General features: G+C 38.6%; 1 protein-coding gene across 1 annotated transcript in view; it reads right to left on the reverse strand.

Annotated features, from left to right (window-relative positions):
• Positions 1-22,484, reverse strand: part of SUCLA2 (succinate-CoA ligase ADP-forming subunit beta) — a 44,821-nt gene extending 22,337 nt beyond the window's left edge. Inside the window, exons 1-4 of the mRNA XM_055542102.1 lie at positions 22,329-22,484; positions 15,354-15,534; positions 8,084-8,183; positions 7,740-7,902 (exon numbers count right to left, since the gene is read on the reverse strand). Coding sequence (XP_055398077.1) covers positions 7,740-7,902; positions 8,084-8,183; positions 15,354-15,534; positions 22,329-22,418 — 534 coding nt within the window. The 5' untranslated portion in view covers positions 22,419-22,484. The remainder of the gene's footprint in view (positions 1-7,739; positions 7,903-8,083; positions 8,184-15,353; positions 15,535-22,328) is intronic.
• Between the last annotated feature and the right edge of the window lie 788 nt (positions 22,485-23,272).

A 23,272-nucleotide genomic window follows, 5' to 3' on the forward strand; every position in this document is an offset into this window, starting at 1 on the left:
TTGCATCAGGTGTCCAAAGTACTGCAGCTTCAGCTTCGGCATCAGTCCTTCCAATGAATATCCAGGGTTGATTTCCTTCAGGATTGACTGGTTTGATCTCCTTGCTGTGCAAAGGACTCGCTAGAGTCTTCTCCAACACCACAATTTGAAAGCATTAATTCTTCTGCGCTCAGCCTTCTTTATAGTCCAACTCTCACATCCATACATGAATACTGGAAAAACCACAGCTTTGACTATATGGACCTTTGTCGGAAAAGTGATGTCTCTGCTTTTCAATACACTCTCTAGGTCTGTCATTGCTTTTCTTCCAAGGAGCAAGCATCTTAATTTCACGGCTGCAGTCACCATTCATAGTGTTTTGCAGCCCAAGAAAATAAAGTCTGTCACTTTTTCCATTTTCCCCCCTTTATTTGCCATGAAGTGATGGGACCAGATGCCATGATCTTAGGTATGATACACATAAAAGCAGTTGAAGACAGTAAATTTCATATTCTATGTTTCTGACCACAACCTTAAAAACTGACAGCTCTAGACCACAAGTTCAGTGAGCTTCTGAGGTTGCACAATACTCTGCATGTTGTCACACATCAGTATGTAAGCAAGGGGACACAACCCTGAAGCAAATGAAAACTTTATGTGTGGGACTCTCCCAGACCGCGCCCTGTGCATCTCCATTTGGCTGGTTCTGGCTTTTATCCTTTGGCTATAATAAAACTGTAATCACAAATATAGTATTTTCCTAAGGTCTGTGAGTCATTCTAGCAAACTATGAACCTGAGGGATACTAGGAATCCCTAAATTTGTTGCCAGTTAGTCAGAAGTGAGGGTGACCTGGGGACGCTAAACTTGCAACTGATATCTGAACTGAGGGCAGTCATGCAGAGGAATGTGCCCTTAACCTGTGAAGTCTGGCTCAACTCTGGGTATCCTGGTGTCAGAACTCACTGCAACACACACACACAATTTAACAGAAGAATTCACTGTGCCTTTCTGAAACTAAAGAAGAAAACAGACGCAAGCCCAAGTAAAGGGAAATGTTTGAAATTAAAAGTATAATTTTTACTTTCTCTACTGTCAGGAAGCATTTAACAGGAGGCTTCCTGTGTGCTGTTTTGGATCTGTCAGGAATTCTGTTCCTTATTAATTCCTGAATATTCAGGAATTAAGAGGAGAGGCAAGCCTCTCCCAGGGGCTGAGGAATCCAGGCATTTCTTTCCTTAGTTTTTCTATACGGTGATAAGTACCCTCTTCCTTCTTGTGAACCATATGGTAAAAGTGATTATTTACAACTCTCTCTCTCTCTATTATGGATCGCCTATGTTTTGTAAGTCCGGAATATTAATCTTTATCTTTGCTGAGAATAACTACAGTATACATGCCCACACCATGTTGATTAAAACCCCTCTGCTCCATCAGAGCTCTGGTCCCCGTGTCTTGCTTTCTCTTTCTCTCTCTTTCTCTCTCTCTCTCCCTCCCTCTTTCTCTCTCAGGCTATTTCTTTGGAGCGCAGAGGTTCTCTGAGTTCACTTTCCTGCCCGGGCTTCTAAGACCCACTCGAGAAGGTGCTCTGTGCCTTCACCCCATCAAGAGGATGCCTGAGGCCTCCATGAACAGAGCAAGGCCGGTGCCAGGGGCTTTACTGGCTTTCTGTGTAAATCAAGGAATATCAGCCTCTTTCTCTCTCCTTTACTTTCTTATCGGTCCACTCTGGACCACCAGGTTCCGGTCCATTAAAGGACCTCAACAAGTGGCGCCCAGAACAGGAGCTTGGTACACGTATGCAGATTCGGACGGAGTAACCCCAGGGCCTATTGAGGCCGGTAAGTATTAAGACATGGGTAAAACGGCTGGAAAGCCCCATCACTTTCCTACTTTACTTCATCACTTATTTAAAGTTCAGAGACTTAATGAAACGTATGCTGATTTTTTAGCTAGATTACAAACTGCTATTTCCCATACTGTAATTGGAGAAGCAGCCAAAAGGCAACTAGAGAAATTACTTGCTTATGAAAATGCAAACAGGAATGTCAAAAAGCTATAGCTCCAATTAATGAGACAGGGACTATTATTGATTATTTGAAGGCTTGTCGCAATCTAGGATTAGAAATTCAAAAGATGCAAATGGTAGCTGAAATAATAGCTGCTGCCTTAATAAAGGGAAATAAAGGATGCTTTACATGTGGAAATAAGAACCATTTAAAAAGGGATGGCCCTAAGAAAGATTAAAAAAAAAAACAGAAAGAAAAAAATATAAAAAACCTCCAAAAATCTGCCCTCGCTGCTGTAGAGAAATGCATTGGGCCAAAGATTATAAGTCTCAATTTGACATTGAAAGAAAACCTATTCCAGAAAACTCCAAGCAGAGGACCCCCTGGGTCCCCTTCAACAAAAACCTGGGGCAAATGCCATCTTTTCTCTCAAACCCTCAACATCTGGCAGTGCTGCCCTCGATATACCAGCTTTGTTTTTAGATAATATGAAGTTAATGAGCTCTATTTAAATTCAAATTCACGTGAACTGAAAAATATTCAATATAATGTTTATTTAAATATAATTTAAATATAATTGTTTGCTAATCTAATTAAGACATGTCTTAAGTCATCATTATATAATACTTTTATTATGCCTAGGTTTGAGGTAAACTAAATTTGTCAACAAAAAGGTAACTCTTTATATATATATATATATATATAAACGAGATGAAAACTTTTAGATAAACTCTATTTAAAATAATTATATTTTAATAGAATAATCTATTATTATAATAATCTCTTCAGTTCAGTTCAGTCGCTCAGTCGTGTCCAACTCTTTGTGACCCCATGAATCGCAGCACGCCAGGCCTCCCAGTCCATCACCAACTCCCGGAGCTCACTCAAACTCACGTCCATCCAGTCGGTAATGCCATCCAGCCATGTCATCCTCTGTCGTCCCCTTCTCCTCCTGCCCCCAATCCCTCCCAGCATCAGAGTCTTTTCCAATGAGTCAACTCTTCACATGAGGTGGCCAAAGTACTGGAGTTTCAGCTTTAGCATCATTCCTTCCAAAGAAATCCCAGGGCTGATCTCCTTTAGAATGGACTGGTTGGATCTCCTTGCAGTCCAAGGGACTCTCAAGAGTCTTCTCCAACACCACAGTTCAAAAGCATCGATTTTTCAGCGCTCAGCTTTCTTCACAGTCCAACTCTCACAACCATACATGACTACTGGAAAAACCATAGCCTTGACTAGACAGACCTTTGTTGGCAAAGTAATGTCTCTGCTTTTGAATATGCTATCTAGGTTGGTCATAACTTTCCTTCCAAGGAGTAAGCATCTTTTAATTTCATGGCTGCAGTCACCAACTGCAGTGATTTTGAAGCCCAAAAAAATAATCTCTTAAGACTGGGATAACTTAAATTTCTAGAGTTGTACTAAACTAAATAATAAAAGTTTATTAAATAACTAGGTCATTTCCAAATAAAATAAGATTTTAAAACATTAATTACTGAACATTAACTTCCTCTTACAAAAAGTTTTTCTTACAGAAAAATGAAAGATTTTAAACTATTAATAAATATATTATATAATGTATTATATATAAATATATTTATACATAATAAATATATATTATAATAAATATATTCACCAATCTATAAAATTCTAATATATAAGACACTTCATAGTTGCTAAGGAAAAGTTAGATATATGCTTTTAATAAAAAGATATAAGATATGGCAAACTCAGATATACATTTCACATTTTTCCTGGGGGCCACTGCTCATTTAACAAACAATATAATTATTAAAATAACTTGGAAGTATGACAAGCCTATTTGGACAGAGCAGTGGCCCCTCACGAAAGAGAAATTACAGGCAGCTAAGGAACTTATAGATACACACTAGAATTAAAGCATATTGAGGAATCTTGTTCTCCTTGGAACTCTCCTATTTTTGTTATAAAAAAGAAATCTAACAAATGGCGTCTCCTAACAGACCTCTACCCATCACACAAGGTATTAAGCCTCGTGGTTTACAACCTAATGCTTTTATTTGGGCCACACCTCTTCGTGGTGAGGCTACACAACACATTATAACTCACTTATTAGCTTGTTTTGCTGTAACAGGAACTCCTAGTTCTATAAAAACAGACAATGGCCCTGCCTATATTTCTAGACACTTTAAACAATTTTTACAATCTTCTTCTATTAAACATATTACAGGTATTGCTTATAATCCACAGGTACAAGGTATAGTCAAACGAGCACATCACACACTAAAATTGCAAATAAAAAAATTTTAAAAGGGGGCATACACAGGAACCATATGGTAAAAGTGATTATTTACAACTCCCTCTCTCTTTATTATGGATCGCCTATGTTTTTTAAGTCTGGAATTTTAATCTTTATCTTTGCTGAGAAAACTACAGTATATATGCCCACACCATGTTGATTAAAACACCTCTGCTCCATTAGAGCTTTGGTCCCCGTGTCTGTCTTTCTCTCTCTCTCTCAGGCTTTGGAGCGCAGAGGCTCTCTGAGTTCACTTTCCTGCCCAGACTTCTAAGACCCCCTCAAGAAGGCTCTCTGCACGTTCACCGCATTGAGAGGGCGCCTGAGGCCTCCGTGAACAGAGCAAGCCCCATGCCAGGGGCTTTACTGGCTTTCTGCGTAAACCATAGAATATCAGCCTCTTTCTCTCTACATTCTTTTCGGTCGACTTCGGACCACCAGGTTCCGGTCCATTAAAGGACCTCAACACTCTACAAACTTCAAATGAAAAGGCATTCTTCATTTCCTCCCTAGAAAGGCAATTCATAATTATAAGCTTTTACAGAGATCTAAAGAGAGAGGAAAAAATTCAGATTTAAGAGTCTATCTACTACTGTCCTGCTACTGAAGTATAATATAGATGAATTAATCTACAGATAACTCCCAAATATTATTTTATTCAAAAGAAGAGGTAGAATAAATAAACTTTTAGAGTTTATTTGAACATTTTATTTTAGTTTTACAGTCCTTTTCTTCTCATATCTACTAATAAGAGAAGTGAAGAGCCACATAAAATGCAGTGCTACTGGGGGAAAATAGTTAATATTAAATTCTCACTAAAGTAATGATTAGATCTCTAAGAGTTGGCTATAAGAGAAAAATCTAAAAAAATACAGAAGAAATTAAATATGTAAACTGAACTGCTTATAAACTGAACTGAAAGTGAACTGCTCTTTGTACTAATTCCCTGACTAATTAGAAAGAAACCCTCAAATTTGTAGTCAACTGTTCAGAAGAAAGCTTACATAGGAAAATAAGAAAGAGATCTGTTAAAACAATGGCTGTAGTTTTGCATATGGTCATGCCTGTTGAATGAATTGGTAGTTCAAATAATCTGCTTTTCAACTCTGAAATTTTAGTGATAAACTTTCAGAACAGTAAGTTCTGGCAAAGAATTATAATTTCAAATAAATTAATAACGCTATTTTCACATTCTTAGCCTAAATTTCTCTTTTCTTGTCAGTCTTACGAAAGGTTTTGCCTTAAAATGGAACTGAATTTAAAATTATATGACAAAGAAGCCACTTTATATATCTTTTTAAAGAAATAAAAGTATGGAAAATAAAATTTGGAATTCTTGCAGCACATTTTATATCTAATCCAAGAAAGTAAAAAAAAAAAAAAAACGGACAGAGTTAAATGTACCATTCATTTACAGCAGCCTGCAATGTTTTACTAGAAAAATTAAGTAGCAAATATGATTTGTTAAATCAGATTTGTCTCAGCCCAAAAGTACCCAACGCGTACTAGGCAAATGTTAAGAAATTTTAAAGTGCCAAAATACTGAAGAGGAACTTAAAATCAATTTTGGGGGGGCACATCAACCCTATGGTACATATCTGCTCAGGCTTCCTTATGTGATACACACTAAAGAAGACCAGTAGAGCTTATGATTCATTTCCTGAAAACAGATAAGCAACCAAATCAATTTTTAAAGAGCTATTAACTCAGAAGCATTTGACTTTAATTCAATCAAAATGTGCTTTTCTTTTTAATTTAAATGGCTGACTTATTTTTTGTTGTTTAATAAGCAACTATCAACAGGGATTCCCAAAATAGTTCATTTTACCCCCAAAAGTAACACCAACCAACTCCACATTGGTCTAACATGATAGTATCAAACTACATTATAATGTCTTTGGCTGAATGGTTCAACTAGTACTACTGAATTTTTAGCATGAATTACTACAACTATGTATTACTTGTACAAATGAAATAAAAACAGTTTTCCTTAATAAGACTCTGAGTTCTCTGAAAATTCAAGTTCTTAAAATGAATTCAAATTTGATCATTTTCTCTATTGCTTTAACATATCTTTAATAAAACATATTCACAGTGTTATAGCTGTATCTTTAAAACACATTGAGTTTGCTACATTTATTCCCATCAAAATGAGCTACTCTGAATGTGCAATATAACAGGACTCATTATTTCAAACTGTTTAGGCACATGTATCCTGTTCCTGGCTATAACAAAAAGTAAAAACATAATAACTAACAGAATGATAGATGTTGATATATAACATCACTGAAAAGGAAAAGAAAATGTAGAAAAACATAAATGAATTTGTAAAAACATAATTTTTATAAATGTTTGTAATATACAAGATTACTGTCATGGGATTTCTAAGGCAACTTACAAAAGCAAATTCTATCACATGAAGAAACCTAGAGGTAAAGACATCACTTCCAAACAAAACAATGCTTTTTATCTTATATCCTGAGTGGGTTTTTACTACCATCTAGTGTTATACCTCAAGAAATACTTTCTTATAAAAATTAAAAGTTACAAAAAACATTTTATAATATCATTCAAAAATTATTAGAAGACTTAATTAAATGTTAAAAAAGACACAGTATGGAAAACAGCTATTTTTTTAAAAGACGTTTTATATAAGAAAAGAGTTTCATGACTCTTAAAATTTCTGTCATATTACCAATTATATAATTTAGTGATGTTCTACATCAAATCTTGACCAGGGCTACCAAATATGAACCCAGTCTTCAAAAGACAAGCTAGTTAGCACACAGATTCAGCTCATAAAACTTAACCAATGCACTCAGAAAGCCAGATAATTATACTATAAAATGACTCAACACCCTCTCCAAGCACAGGATCTACGAAAAAAATGTCTCTTCCCGTGATGCCTTAAATTCATTGCTAGCATATTAAGTTCCACAAAGAAAGCAAGGCAGAATAAGGTTATGTTTTGTAGAAGCATACTGTTTGCTACTCAATGTCTTCCTTGAACTTACCCAGTAGCAGGTCATCATGAAACAAACCTCAAAGTATAAAAATACTAAAAAGCTGAAAAAGACAAAGATGAAGCCAGGGGTACACATTCTCTTAGTGGATACAGAGACTTTCTCTTTGGTTAGACTATTTTACTGTGCTAGAAGTTATTTTCTCAGTTTATGGAATCTAAAGGTGCATCAGAGATGATTTAAGCTGCTCTTATCAAATTAACAATTTAGAAATTCTGTGGGTTTTATTTCAGCATGGTTTTACCTACAATTTTTATTACAAGATTCTATTAAGTTTTATGGCATTAATCATGTTGTTTTTTTAAACAAAAACATTGTTCTCCTGACATACACAAATAGATTATGGACCATACCTTTTTAATCTTTCCCATACAAATAGAAATAATGATCAACTTTTGAAACTGAATGTAATAAGATCATCCTAAATGTATCATGTCTACAATTACTCACTTGAAATGACCTTTCCATTGTGATTGCAAAGTAGTATTCTCTCCTGGGATATCTTCGTTCACAAACCAATACTTGATTGCATATCCTGCCCTTTTCTCCTGTTTGCTTGGTAAACAACTTTTTCCCAATCATTTGTGAGGAAACAGCTTTTGCTTCTTCTGGACTAAAATAAGAAAAAGAACTCAAACTCTTTTCTCCTCCAAATGAGATAAATATAAGTACATGACAGCCAAAACCTTATCTCGCCTACTACTTAAATCTCAATATTTTTATCAATTCAATAAGGGCATCTTTTATAATATTCATTATTTAATAGTGATGATTAAAAAAAAAAAAAAACTTACGAGAAAACTATCTTCACTCCTCCTTTGAGGCCACTTTCAAATGTTCCTTTTCCTCTGCCACCAGCCAAAACTTGCGCCTTTATCACAACATCTTTTGAACCTAGAAGAAAAACATTTCTATTAGATACGAAGCATGGAGCAGCACACAACACACAATACTTTGCTATTAAACATACATATTTAGCAACCTTACTAAACATAGTAAATTAAAGATCCATTTACCCACAATGTTGAAAAATGAGGCACTCCACGTACAGATTTTCTAGATTAGGACACTAAAATATTTACCACCTAAAGATTCACAAACTTAAAAAATCAGCCACTCATATTAAACCATTTCTTAAGCATACTGAAAACAAGTTTACCTTTATCTGATACTTTAAATATTAATTACTCTGCAAGGTACTAAATTTACAAAATTGAGAGTTAAATACCTTCCTAACAGTTTCCTCCCTCCCTGCTGCTGCTGCTGCTAAGTCGCTTCAGTCGTGTCCGACTCTGTGCGACCCCATAGAAGGCAGCCCACCAGGCTCCCCCATCCCTGGGATTCTCCAGGCAAGAACACTGGAGTGGGTTGCCATTTCCTCCTCCAATGCATGAAAGTGAAAAGTCAAAGTGAAGTCGCTTAGTCATGTCCAACTCTTAGCGACCCCATGAACTGCAGCCCACCAGGCTCCTCCATCCATGGGATTTTCCAGGCAAGAGTACTGGAGTAGGGTGCCATTGCCTTCTCCATCCTCCCTCCCTATTGATATGTAACCTTGCTATCCTATGAAACTTTGAGGTATAAATGCTGCTTTGAGTAGACACGTACCATGACTTTGAGGGAAAGTTCCACTACTGATACCAGCTCACATCATCCCACTGACACTCTCCAGCTGTACTGTTGTGAGGGGGGTGACGGGAATTAAGGCATGTTAATCCAAAGATTCCAGAATGTTATGCTTCCAAGTCTTTAAGACATTTTTCTCAGCAAATAATTGAATTTTTCTTAACAGGTAAACTGATCTCTTTTCTTTCCTTTTCTAACATGATGAAGAAAATTATCAAACTAGCTGTTTAGCTTAGGTACTACTCTTCATGATCCAGAGCAACACTTTTTAGAGGTGCATTCTGTCTCCCAAGACAGGCAGAATTTCAGAACCTCCTCATTTCGCGTCTCAGAGTATTTTGCCCATACTCAGGTGGTGCAGTGTTACCGCCTGAATCTGCAGAATCCACCTGCCAGTGCAGAAGACAAGGGTTTGATCCCTGGGTGGGGAAGAGCCCCTGGAGGAGGAAATGGCAACCACTCCAGTATTCTCGCCTGGAAAAATCTATGGACAGAGGAACCCGGTGGGCTACAGTCCATAGGGTCTCAAAGTCATGACTGAGCACAGATGCATGCTCAATTACACTGTTAAACTGTTACAGCAGTGTAACATCACTATTACATTACGAAAAACAATTACCCTTTGAGGTCAGATTAAGGACATTGTCATCTTATTTGTTGTATCCTCAGTACGAAGAGGTCCCTGGGAAGTAACGACCACTCCATAAATGTGTATCTGAATAGGCTAAAGATGGGAATTCTACCAGCAGGAAAGGCCAGTCTCTAACATGCATATACCAAGCCAAATGAGAGGGCACCCTCACCTGATCAAGGAGGTAACAAATACAGATTGTGATCAAATAAGAAATGATCAAAAGTTTACACTGGGACAATTACTACAAAATGTTTAGACTTCCCTGGTAGCTCAGTTGGTAAAGAATCCGCCTGCAATGCGGGAGACCCCGGTTCAATTCCTGGGTCAGGAAGTTCCCCTGGAGAAGGGAACGGCTACTCACTCCAATATTCTCGGGCTTCCCTGGTGGGTCAGTTGGTAAAGAATCCGCCTGCAATGTGAGAGACCTGGGTTCAATCCCTAGGTTGGGAAGATCCCCTGGAGAAGGGAACAGCTACCCACGCCAGTATTCTGGCCTGGAGAATTCCATGGTCTGTATAGTCCATGGGGTGGCAAAGAGTCAGACACGACTGAGCAATTTTCACTAATGCTATGAATCTGTTCACACTGGAAATGTACACAAGTCAGTAGACAACCCTGTGAGTCAGTCCAGGCAGTGTTTTTTAAAAAAGTCCTTTCTCACACTCCACCATCCATTCAGTCAGGAATCCATACTGGTTCCACTTTCAAAATATATCCAGTCTTTTGACAACTTGTCATCACCTCCAGTTTCGGCCCTGATCCCAGCCGCCATGACATCTCACCTAGATTACCCTCATCCTCAAGAGGACATTCTTGGCAGCAGCCAAAGTGAGCATGAAACTCCTCCACCTAAAACCTTGCACTGATTGCCCACTTCCCTGGGAGTTACAGGCAGAGTCCCTACACCGGCCTCAAGGCTCCGTGTAATCCCCCAGAACCCCTGCCCCTTGTATTACGTCCCCCTCACTGTTCACACACCAGCTACTCTAGTCTCTCTGGTCCTGAGCATGTTCCTCTCTTCCTTCAGGATCTGGCTCCCAGCAACCTCTCCCTGGAATACTCTGCATACAGGTATCCATTTAGGAGAGGTACCCATTCCTTTTCAGTTTTTCTTTAAGTCTAAATTGTCCAGAAGGTTCAGGTTCACCCTGATCACTCTACTTAACACTCCAACTGCCCACCACCAATCCGCCTTACCCTGATCTTTTTTTTTTTTTTATAGAAGCCATTGCCTTCAAACATAATTTCTCATGTTTATTATTTTTGTTTTGCTCCCTCACTAGAATGTAGACTCCAGAAGGGCAGAATCTTGTTCAGTGATATTTATAAGGTCCTGGGAGAGTTCCTAGTACACAATATATTCTGAATGATGAATAAAAGAACAGTTACAAATCAAGAGAATTCTTATGAATCCAGATTTTCCACTGTTCTTGAAAAATCTGAATTGGAAATCCTGGGCCCTACACCCAGAAATGACTAAAAGTGTTCTGTTTACATAAGACATTATTTCAATTTGCCACAGTCCCCACCATTCCCAAATGTAACAACTAATTTTAGATAAAGATTAGAGAAAGTTGAGAAATTTCCTTAAAACTGATAATCATTTCCTTATTGAGAAGACAAAAGGTAGCCTCGGGGACTACAGCAAATTAGAGTGCATGCCCAAATTATTGATAAAAGCAGCAGCCACTAGTCATTTTACCTGTTTCTGGTTACCTGTTGAGTCAGTTTTCCAGTACTTAAATATTCATTTAAATCCAAAGAGGATATCTGTAATCCAAACAGTATAAATGTAATATAAAAATGGACAACAGTTAAACTGGTGCTTTGCTGGGCTAAATTCAAACATTCCTATTCATCAAGCTGGGAACTTAACATACTGATCTATTAAGTAAGAGTAATGAAGTTCTATTTCTTCAAAAACATTTTACAAAACAGAAAGCTCTTCCCTCAAAGTGTCAATTTTTGTTTTCTTAGGAAAATAAACTCCTTAAGGGCACAAAAGATTCTTCAAAAGTTACTTCTAAGTAAGTCCTTCACAACAAAAGAAGAGGAAAAAAAAAAAAACACACACACAAGTACTGACATACAATCTCATCATCTAGCAAAACAGGGAGAATTAGAAGATAAATCTGAGGACAAATGATTGAAAGAAGATTTTATTCAATTCCATTAATTCAATCAACAGTTACATCTAAATACGAGATAACTGTGCTAGAGTTCTTGATACAACAATGAGCAGAGAGCTCAGTCTTACTGGATTTGGCCCTTTCTCTAGTCAGACAAGAGCAAAATTTGTGTGTCTCAAGATTATTTTTAAAGTATATTCACCATCCCACCTAGCTTTTGACATTGACATTGACAAGTCGCTCAGTTGTGCCCGACTCTTTGAGACCCTATGGACTGTAGCCTACCAGGCTCCTCTGTCCATGGGATTTTCCAGGCAAGAGTACTGGAGTGGGTTGCCATTTTCTTCTCCAGGGGATCTTCCTGACCCAAGGATTGAACCCGGGTCTCCCACATTGTAGCCAGATGCTTTACCATCTGAGCCATGAGGGAGTCTAGTCATTCACAAATGTTGTTAAGCACTCCTCATACACAGTCATTTAGTAAGACATGGGTAAAAGGAAAAGGAGGCAAAGTCCTGTTGTATGCCAAAAGAAATCTGCCTCCAGGCTGACATTCACTAATCGGCACCCTCCGCATGTTTATTTATCCAGAGAGAAATTCTATCTCAACTATACTAGAATCCAAACTATATTTCTACAATCAACAGGGAAATCATAAGAATTCTACCAAATGCCTTAGTGAAATCATGTTTTCTTAAAGCAGTAACTGTAAGGAGGAGATGGGAACCTGCTCTTAGAACTGACCCCAAATGATAACTATTTCATTTCTCTGTACTTAACAACCCTTTGATAATCCATTCCAGAAATGCCTCCATTATCTTCCAGCTCATCACCCTTCATTGTATGGACTCCTATGAGTCTTAAAATACTGGAATTAGATTTCTTTCCAACCATTCTCCTATCCCTAACTTCAATTATTCACAATAGGTAAAACTTGCCCCTAGGGCAGTGTTTTCAAACTTTTATCACATCATGCCAGAAAATGAGAGAATTTGTAGGGAATACTGGGGAAAGAGGTCAGAGCTCTTTTGGAAGGAGTTACCAGCTACAGGGCTCAGTGGTCCCAGGCCTCATGCTAACCAGACTTCTCTTGCCACCCACAGGACTGAAGGGAAGCAATACTTTGTCACATCTGTAACACATTTTTGCCCTAAGTTTATCAGTTGGTGAGGTAAGACTTTAAAAAAAAAAAAAAAAATGGGAATTAACATTTTATGAATTTTGGAGTAACTGAGAAGCAAAAATTAGCCAAAATCAGCACTGAAAATTGCTAGCTAGATGGAAAGAATCAGGTGTATTTCTAGCACACCTCATAACACAACTTGTACAATTACATCCCATAATCGGTATCTTCTGATATTAATGACTCACCACAAAAAACAAAATTGTTCAAACATTCTTCAAACAGCTATGAAATGCATCTTTTAAAATGTAGTGTTTCTGATTCTTTAGATTTAAAGGTCCTATTTGTCACTAATCCCGCTCCATATGACAATCATCATTTGCAGCCTTCTTTGACAAAAGCACACTTTCTAGATAAACATGATGCCTTCTGTTCCAAGGGCCTCAAAATCAGAGCTGCTTATCTGCTCCTTACTACTTCTAAGTCCTGGATCCAGAGAACTTGCCAGAAATTTCACAGCTATAATATATCCTACATATTAACTATTCTTTCTTCCACAGCTAGAAATCATTAAAGATTTTTACAGTGAGTAAATAAATCAAGAGACTGGCATCTGAATAAATCCTGCTTGTTTTATGAAAAAGTCTGTACATAGATTTTTTTTTTTTGACAACACAGTGAAATTTGACTAAATGAGAAAATATACAGAAAACTAAGAAAACCAATTATAATAATTTGGAAGCAGAAAAAAGAAACACTAGCTTTAACTGACTTCATTAAATCTGGCCCTTTTATCACATAAAGTGTATGGAAAACACTTTATGCCTTCAGCTTTATGAAGAAGGAAAGAACGAGTAAACAAAAAATGAATCACTCAAAAAATTAACAAAATTAAAAGAAGAAAATCAAATGTCTGAAATTCATCCTTAAGTACAAAAGGGTAGAATAAGAAAAACTTTTGCTTCCTAGTTATCTGGGTCTTCTTTAGAAATTAACATTTAGGTCACATATCTAAGACTGAATCTCAAGAGGGTAGTTATTAAAAAGTGCCTTTGCAAGAAATACTACAGAAATATAATCATGAGTTTTCTTTAAGCCGTGACCCTTAAAAGCCCCTAATATACATGATGTTTTAAAGGTTAAAATGAGGTACATCTTTTACCATGGACAAGTTCAAACTTCAGGTTACCATTAATTAACAAAAATTTTCCCCAAATTAGTATGAATTTACATCAGACTTTTACTAATAAAAAGAAGTTTGTTTGTAATCTGAATAAAAAGAACTGTTTTTCTGATTAAGAATAAACAAAACTGCAAATTAAAAATCATACTTCCAAGACAAGGAAATCAAGAGTGCCCCATTCAAAAACATATCATATGATATATGACAACCTTCTAGTCTTCTACATGCTTTCACTTTTGAAAAACAAAAACCCATCCTAGAAACAAGTAAGTATAGAGACAAAAACTTTTACAATTTTCAACAGTTTAAAATGTTCCACATCTTTCCTAAAAAAAATAATAAAAGCAAAGTCTTCACCAAAGCACATTTAAAGGCATATTAATCAAATGTACATACAAGAGAGATTATGATAATTATTAATACATAAAATTGGTGTGATTTTAAATACTACTAAAAGAAAATGCAGTGTATAGCTAGTACATTACTCATTAACATGTTCTCTTATTAGATCCTTAAAAATATAAAGCATACTTTCCAAACTCCAAATTTATTTTTTAATTGAGATTAACATAAATTCAAATTAATCAAAGCTACTAAGGTTTCTATTATCAATAAAAGAATCTAATAAACATGGGGAACTATTTAATTCATTTAAAAATATTAACATTTATATTGATTACCTAAGTGTCAAGCCCTCTTCTAAGAGATTGGGGTCTATCAGTGAATAAAAGACAAAGAAACCCTGCTCTCATAGAGCTTACATTCTAACGCTAAACTTCTTTTTTTCTTCTTCTGATTCTCTATTTTTCATGTCCAAAAAAAAGATGGGGAAACACTGTACCTCTCTTTGTGTTCTCAGTCACTCAGTCATATCTGACTCTTTGTGACCACATGGACTGCAGCCTGCCAGGCTCCTCTGGGGAATTTTCCAAGAAAGAATACTGGAGCTGGTTGCCGTTTCCTACTCCAGGGGATCTTCTCGACCGAGTCTCTTGGGTCTCCTGCACTGGCAGGCAGATTCTTTACCATTGTGCCACCTGGGAAGCCCCAGACTTCTCTTTACAAATACATAAACAGCTAAGATCTTTCACCATTCCCTGAAGAATCGACACAGCCAGAATTTCCTTCCCTAAAGGACTTCAGCTCAAAAAACTAAAAACAGGACTTCAACTTCTTGAAGCTTTGATTCTTAAGTTATGGGCACTATGGGAGCTCAGAAAATCTCAATAATTTTAGCATGTCAACAATTGTCTTCTCTTTTACATTAATAAAACTTATTTTTAAAAATATAAAAGAAAAGCCAAAAGTTGTTATTAAGCCAGAAGTAAAGTTCATATCTTATCTGAGAACCTATTTCTTAATTTAGTACCTAATTTTTTGGCAATTGCATAAGCTTCATCTGGTGACTTAGCCACATGTCCTTTGGGAATGGAGACGCCAGCTTCCTGCAACAATTCCATACTCAGGTATTCATGCAGCGAGAGATTCCTTTGCTGTTGATGCTGTATTTGGACTCCATGGTTGTTAAACAATCCAGAGCTTCCCAGGACCTAGAGAAATTGGGGACATATTTATATAAAGAGTGATTTAGCAGGAATTCTTGTTAAAAACACTTTAAAATACTTTAGAATACTTGATTCTTCAAAACTATAACAAAATTGTCATAGTAAAACATCAAAATACCATATTCAGGGTAAATTACAGCACAAAACTAACAACTAAATCTACTAGCTAAATGTCAAAAGCGACCCTTATAGTTTTAACTTTTTCCTCATTATCTCTAGTTTTTAACTTTCATTTGAGCTTTACTACCATATCCCTAATGATCTACAGAGCATTTCTACCTCAAAGCCAAATTCTGCAGATCTAAAACCAATCTCCTATTTCCACCAAATCAAAAATCCTTCCCATCTTTCTTCTCTCCATCATTCCTCCAGCACCCAACAAATTGCCTAACACGAGATATGAGGCACCTGTATGATGTGGTACCATCAATCTTTCATACATTCAAAATTCAAACCTCAACTTCATCAGCACTACACATCGTGGTGTGCCACCCAGATCCCCCCTCAGGACCAAGGCATTCATAGCCCCAGCTGCTGGGAGGGCTGGCAGCCGACAGGCCTCAGCTGAGTCCCCTCATTGGAGCCTTTCTGCCCAAAGTCATACTCCTTTCCCACTGTCAGCCTATAGCCAACGACTGGCCAATGAGAGTTAAGGTAGGGATGTAAAAACCTCATGTGCGTGTGCATGCTCAGTCGCTCAGTCAGTCGGGTCCGACTCTTTGTGACCCTATGAACTGAGGCCGCCAAGATCCTCTGTCCATGGGACTCTACAGGCAAAAATACTGGAAAAACTGGGTTGCCATGCCCTCTCCAGGGGATCTTCGAGTCCTAGGGATCGAATCCACGTCTCTTATGTCTCCTGCATTAGCAGGTGAGTTCTTTACCGCTAAGGCACCAGGGAAGCCCAAATACCTGGCACCTCACCCCAATTTGGGACAAACTGTGCCTCAAAAAAATCTGCATTTGTAAAGTTATTCAGTTGATTCTTAAGCACTCTACAGTTTGAGAACAAATAGTCTAACAAATCAATCATATAGAATAGCAAGCTATTTCTGATTCATTTGGTAAGCTAAAACCCTGGATAAAATTTCTCTTGGTAGCTCAATTCCCTGATTTAGTTTCACTTTAGTATTAAAAACTAACAACCTCCTAAACTTCAGTGTACATCTACCTTGTGAAATCCCACTCTTGGGTAAAGTCTCAAGAGAAATGAGTGCTTAGTCTATCAAAAGGCATATATAGCAGGGTTATTCAAAATAGACAAAAAAATGGAAACGACCCAACTGCTCATCAGCAGAAGAATGGGTAGGAACTTCCTTGGTGCTCCAGTGGTTAAGAATCCACCCTTCAATGCAAGGAACATGGGTTTAATAATCCTGGTAGGGGAAATAAGATCCTACATGCCTTGGGGCAACTAAGCACCACAGTGAAGACCCAGCACAGCCAAAACAGAAAAACAAATAATTTAAATTGTTTTAAAAATAGAAGAATGGGTACAATGTACTATATCAATAGAAAAATCAAGAGCAAAAAAGGAAAAACGTATTGCTCACACAACAATGGATTCATCTCACAAGTACAATTTTAAGGGAAAGAAGCCAGACACAACAACACAAACTTATACGATTTTTTAAAATATAGTTCAAACTCAGAATTAACATACAGTGATGGAAGTCAGAATAAGTGGTTGGCTACCTTCTGTTGCTGAGTACTGATAAAGAGAGTGCCTTCTGAAGACTAAAAACACTATACACACACACACACCACGATTTGAACGGCAGCTACACAGATGGATCCATACATACAAATTAATCTAGCTACTCACATGGGATCACAAAGAGTCGGATACAACTTAGCAACTGAACAGCAAAAACTGAAGTTATACATAAATTATGTACTTTGCTGTACAGAAATTATACCTCAAAATAATAAAAATAAGGGGGCCAAGGGAGAGTACCTAGCATAAGCTTGGTAAAAATAGTCATACACTGAAACAGTTTTTGGATGCCTATATACCAGACACTGTACTCAGTTCAGTTCAGTTCAGTCGTTCAGTTGTGTCCGACTCTTTGTGACCCCATGAACCGCAGCATGCCAGGCCTCCCTGTCCATCACCAACTCCTGGAGTCCACCCAAACCCATGTCCATCGAGTCGGTGACACCATCCAACCATCTCATCCTCTGTCGTCCCCTTCTCCTCCTGCCTTCAATCTTCCCCAGCATCAGGGTCTTTTCAAATGAGTCAGCTCTTCGAATCAGGTGGCCAAACTATTGGAGTTTCAGCTTCAACATCAGTCCTTCCAATGAACACCCAGGACTGATCTTTAGGATGGACTGGTTGGATCTCCTTGCAGTCCAAGGGACTCTCAAGAGTCTTCTCCAACACCACAGTTCAAAAGCATCAATTCTTCGGTGGTCAGCTTTCTTTATAGTCCAACTACTAGGAACACTAAAAGAATGAGATCAACTTGGTCCCAACCACAGAGTTCACAGATGTGTAAATAAACAGCTGCAACAAGTCTAAGAGCAAGCATAATCACCAGGTGGTACGTAATTATCTAGACAGACCAGAAAAAAAATACTAGAGGCTTGACCCCAGTTTTAAAAAAAAAACAACCTAACAGCTAAAAAGGACATTTTGGGGACAACTGGGGAAATACGAATCTGCCCTATACATTAGATATTAGTATTATGGCAATTTTATATTTCTAAAGTATGATAACTATATTGTGGTTATTTGTGTCTCTCATTCTTAAGAGACATACGTTGCAATATCTAAGGATGAAGTGCCACGATAGCTGTAACTTATTCTCAAATACTTGAACAAAAATATATGAATGTAATTTATACATACATGCATATGTACATCAGAGAAGGCAATGGCACCCCACTCCAGTACTCTTGCCTGGAAAATCCATGGACGGAGGAGCCTGGTAGGCTGCAGTCCATGGGGTCGCTAAGAGTTGGAAACGACTGAGCGACTTCACTTTCACTTTTTACTTTCATGCACTGGAGAAGGAAATGGCAACCCACTCTAATGTTCTTGCCTGGAGAATCCCAGGGACGGGGGAGCCTAATGGGCTGCTGTCTATGGAGTCGCACAGAGTCGGACACAACTGAAGCGACTTAGCAGCAGCAGCAGCAGCAGCATATGTATATAAGTTATATATATTATATATATAATATTTTAAATGATATAATTTTTATAAATTATAAAAATTGAATAACATAAATTTTTAAAGAAAATGTGGCAGAATGTTAAATGAAGGTGAGGGTAGTACGGGTGTTCAATGTATAGTTGAAACATACCTATCAGTTTAAAATTTTTCCAAAAAAGCTTGATGATAAATCCATGACACAAAACTTTATTTTTATGGTTTCTTTCAAATGTCTAAAAGAATTAGTAGTACTCATAAGGTGTTGCTGACAGCTTTTCAGACCATATTAAGGTTTTTTTAAAATATCAGAAATATTTTGATAATCCTTTCCTTGTGCCACTAGAAGCTATAACTTGAAATACCATCAGCTGGGAATCATGATGGTAATACAAATCCCTGCATAATCACAAAGATTCCCCACACTGATGCATTTTTCTTTCCTGATGTATCACTTAGAAGATTCCTCCTGCCAAAAGGCCACCAACTCCTGGCCAAACTCCTCCACCACCACCTCTCCAACCCATACTGAGTGTAAGTAATACTTATTCAAAAGTGGGGAAGTGTAGTTACTAGGGAGTATGATTCACAACGAACAAAGAAGATATCTTAAATTGTTTAATATGCTCATAACTTGAACTATTTTTATCAAATATACACTAGACAAAAGATACAGAGAAACAAGAAGAAGGTCAGAGCACTGAACAAAATGTTTAAGCAAATTTGCTAAACTCAATGGGTGACCTTGAACAAGATTCCTTAAGCTCTGTACCTCTATGTCCCCATCTACAAAAGCAAGGGGTTAGACCCAATGTTCTTGATAGTATTATTTACAATAGCCAAGATAACGGAAGCAACCTAAATGTCCACTGTCAGAGGACTGGATAAAGAAGATGTGGTAAATCTTTACAATAGAATACTACTCAGTCATAAATGAACGAGATAATGCCATTTGCATGAACATGGGTGAATCTCAAGATTATTATACTAAGAAAGATAAATATATGATATCACTTACATGCAGAATAAAAAAAAAGATACAAATGAATTTATTTACAAAACAGAAACAGACTCACAGACTTCAAAAACAGTGTTATCAAAGGGGAAACTTGGGGAGGAAGGATAAATCAGGACAAGGGTCTCCAACCTCCAGTATCTAACGCCTGATGATCTGAGGTGGAGCTGATGTAATAATAATAGAAATAAAGTATACAATAAATGTAATACACCTGAATAATCCCAAAGCCATCCCCGCCCCCCAGCCCATGGAAAAACTGTCTTCCACAAAACTGGTCCTTGGTGCCAGAAAGGTTGGGGAACACTTAATTAGGAGTTTGGGATTAACACATACACACTACTATATATAAAATAGATAATCAGTAAGGACCTATTCTATAGCACAAGAAACTCTACTCAATATTCTGTAATAATCTAGATGGGAAAAGAGTCTGAAAAAGAATGAATATATATATGTATACCACACACATATATATCTGTATATAATTGATATATTAAATATAACTGAGTATAATATATATATATATAATTGAATCACTAAGCTGTACCTGAAACACAACATTATAGATCAACTGTACTCCAATACAAATTAAAGATTAAATTAAAAACAAAAGCAAGGGGTTAGACTAAGGTGAATTCAAATTCCAAAGCTGTATTTCTTAATGTGAGGGTGGAAGAGATGTTTAAGACAATGTATCAGGCATCTCTATAAGAAATAAAGACTTTTAAAGGAATTTCCAAAAGTATAAAGACAATGATTAGAAGGGAAACAGTTCTGTTCACCAAAATCTCATTTTCTAAAAACCAGACAGCACCCTTTAAGACCCAAAAGAAGGAAGTTCAAGGCTAAAAAAAAAAAAAAAATCACTTCCCCTATTAGGAAGCAAATTCACAGAATTCACTAGATTGAAAGAATGAATAGCTTTAAAAAGAAAATAAAAATATCTAAATTCATTTACAGCATGTCTGAGGTTACTTCAGAACACAACCAAAAGCTCTGGAAATGACTTATGAAGCCAATCATACCCTTCCACAAGTTTATTAGTGTCAACATATATTGGGAAGAATTGTCTAATTCTTATGTTCTAGAAAAAGACTGTAGAGCAGATTCAAACACAGACTTTGGAGCTACATGCTTCCGGAATGAAGGCTCAGTTCTGATCTCAACTGCTTGGTGATCTAGACCAAATTACTCCTTCTCTCAGCCAGAGTTTCTCCATCAGTGATACGGAGATTAACGACTTCCTTACAGTGTTGCTCAAAAGCCTAATGAAAGACTACATGTACAATGCTTGGCACAGTTCCTGGCATACACCAAATGCTCCAACACACAGGAAACCAAGGCCTCCTACCACCAAATTCCCTTACAGAATTTATGATTAATCTCTTTACCCAAAACTTTATCCCCTTTCTTGTCCCCCGCTACCTCAATCCTGTGCTATCTGAACACTAATCAACCAGAGTCTGATGACTAAAACTGCTGTGTTGATGACATCATTAATGTCCTAAACCGGCTACTGCAGTTACCATTAGTAAAGAACAAACTCAGGCTGCTTCTTCAGGGAAAGATGACCTAATAGGCCCCAAGCCTTGGACCATTTGATCAGAGAATCGTACATCATAGACAACTCAACTCCCTGATACTAGAATCAGAAATGTCACAGAAATTACACAAGCCAATGATTACTCCCAGCTTCTTTGTTCTCCCCCTTTAAAAACAACTCCTTAAAAAAAAAAAAACGAACTCCTAACTGAAAGATCAAGTTGCAGTAGATCTGTGAATTACCTGGCGCCCTGCAAATAAACCCTTAGTTTACTGCAAACAACCCGTCAGAATTTGGCTTTCTGTGCCATGGACACTCAAGCCCTTGCTCCGTTACTTTTACTTAAACACACACAAACTTAAACACACACACACACACACACACACACACACACTTTGAGGCTATGATGTTATGGTGTATGCAGAAAAAAAAAAAGTGATCCAAAAGATTATTTTATTTCCCCAACTGATAAGCTGGTGAACATCATCTCATTCTCACTATTAAACAACAACCTGGGAAGCTTCCCGACCTCGTCTCAGGAAAGGCCAGTCAGCAAGCAGTACTGGTTCTGCGAAGCATCCAAGAGACACAAAAGTGTATCTGAAGGGCATGCCCTCCTCCTCAAAGAGCCGCGGAAGCCTCGGCTCAACGCGCGGGAGGCAGGAGCAAGCAGGAGAAGGTGCCCAGCCCCCGCCTCTCCTTTCGGAGCCCACCCCCCCCCCCAAAAGGGCTCCAAAAAGAGGGCTCCCCGCCGCCGCCGCCGCCGCCGCCCTCTGAGTAACAAGGTGAGCAGCCCTGGCCAGATAGCCGGAGCTCCTCGCAGATTTCAGGCTGCAGCAAAAAGGCGCAAACATGAGCCGGTTCGCAGGCCTGGCGGGCAGCACTCCCGGGCAAGCCGCCCGCCACTCCGGCGGGGCACCCCCCTATCACCCAATGTCACCGACTGCGGAGTGACCCGGAGCCGGGCCCCGGGCCCCCTCACACCTCGCCCACAGGAGCCAGCCCTCCACCTCGCCCTTTCTCCTGCCAACCCTCAAAGCGAGAGCGGGCAGGGCCTCAATACCTGGGCGGCGGCCGGCAGCGCCGTTAGGGGTCGGTGGCTCCTCAGGGTGGCGGCAGCCAAGAGCCGGCTGTAGAACACGGAGGCCGCCATTTCTCACTCCGACCAAGTCCCCTGGGCGCCGCGCGCAGGCGCAGAACCTCGAGACGGCCGGAGACGCGGCGGCTCCCTACGCGCGCACCGCCCCTAGCCCCGCCCAGGGGGCGGAGCCTCGGATTAACTCTGCAGTGGTGGCCCTGGGCGAGTGCCGCAGGTGTTACTGTTGACAAGCTCGCGTAGGCGGACAGAGAGCAAACTTTAACCTTTGTAACTGGACACCGCAGCCTGAACATCAGACCTGAGGTCGGCGCTCAGAAACCCGGAGCTTTTCTAGCGAAATGTAATGGAGATGATCAAGGCCACTACCTGTGTGATCTTAACATAACTGAGTCTCAGGTGCCTCAGCTGTAAAACGGGGTTCCTTCAGAAAACAAGAACTTGCATTCCTGTTTTTGTGCCAAATACTGCCTTATCCCAAATCCAATATCCAGTACTTTGTCCCAAAATATCCCATACTTTGTCCAGTATCCCAAAGTATCCAATACTTGGGCCACCTGATGCAGGGAACTGACTCTGGAAAAAAGACCCTGATGCTGGGAAAGATCAAAGGCGGGACAAAAGGGAACAACAGAGGATGAGATGGTTGGATGGCATCTCCGAGTGGATGAACATGAGTTTGAGTAAACTCCGGGAGTTGGTGATGGACAGGGAAGCCTGGCCGTGCTGCAGTCCATGGGGTCACAAAGAGTGGAACAGGGCTGAGCGACTGAACTGACTGAATACGTACAACAGAATGATTCTGTCCTCAAAGGGAAGATGATCAAACACTAGTTACTGAGGATCCTAGCCAGGACATAACTTCTCAGATAGCTCTGAGGAACTGCTCCCAAAAGGTAAAGAGGAGCCAG

The sequence above is a fragment of the Bubalus kerabau genome, chromosome 12 (assembly GCF_029407905.1).
Source record: "Bubalus kerabau isolate K-KA32 ecotype Philippines breed swamp buffalo chromosome 12, PCC_UOA_SB_1v2, whole genome shotgun sequence".
Lineage (NCBI taxonomy): Eukaryota > Metazoa > Chordata > Mammalia > Artiodactyla > Bovidae > Bubalus > Bubalus kerabau.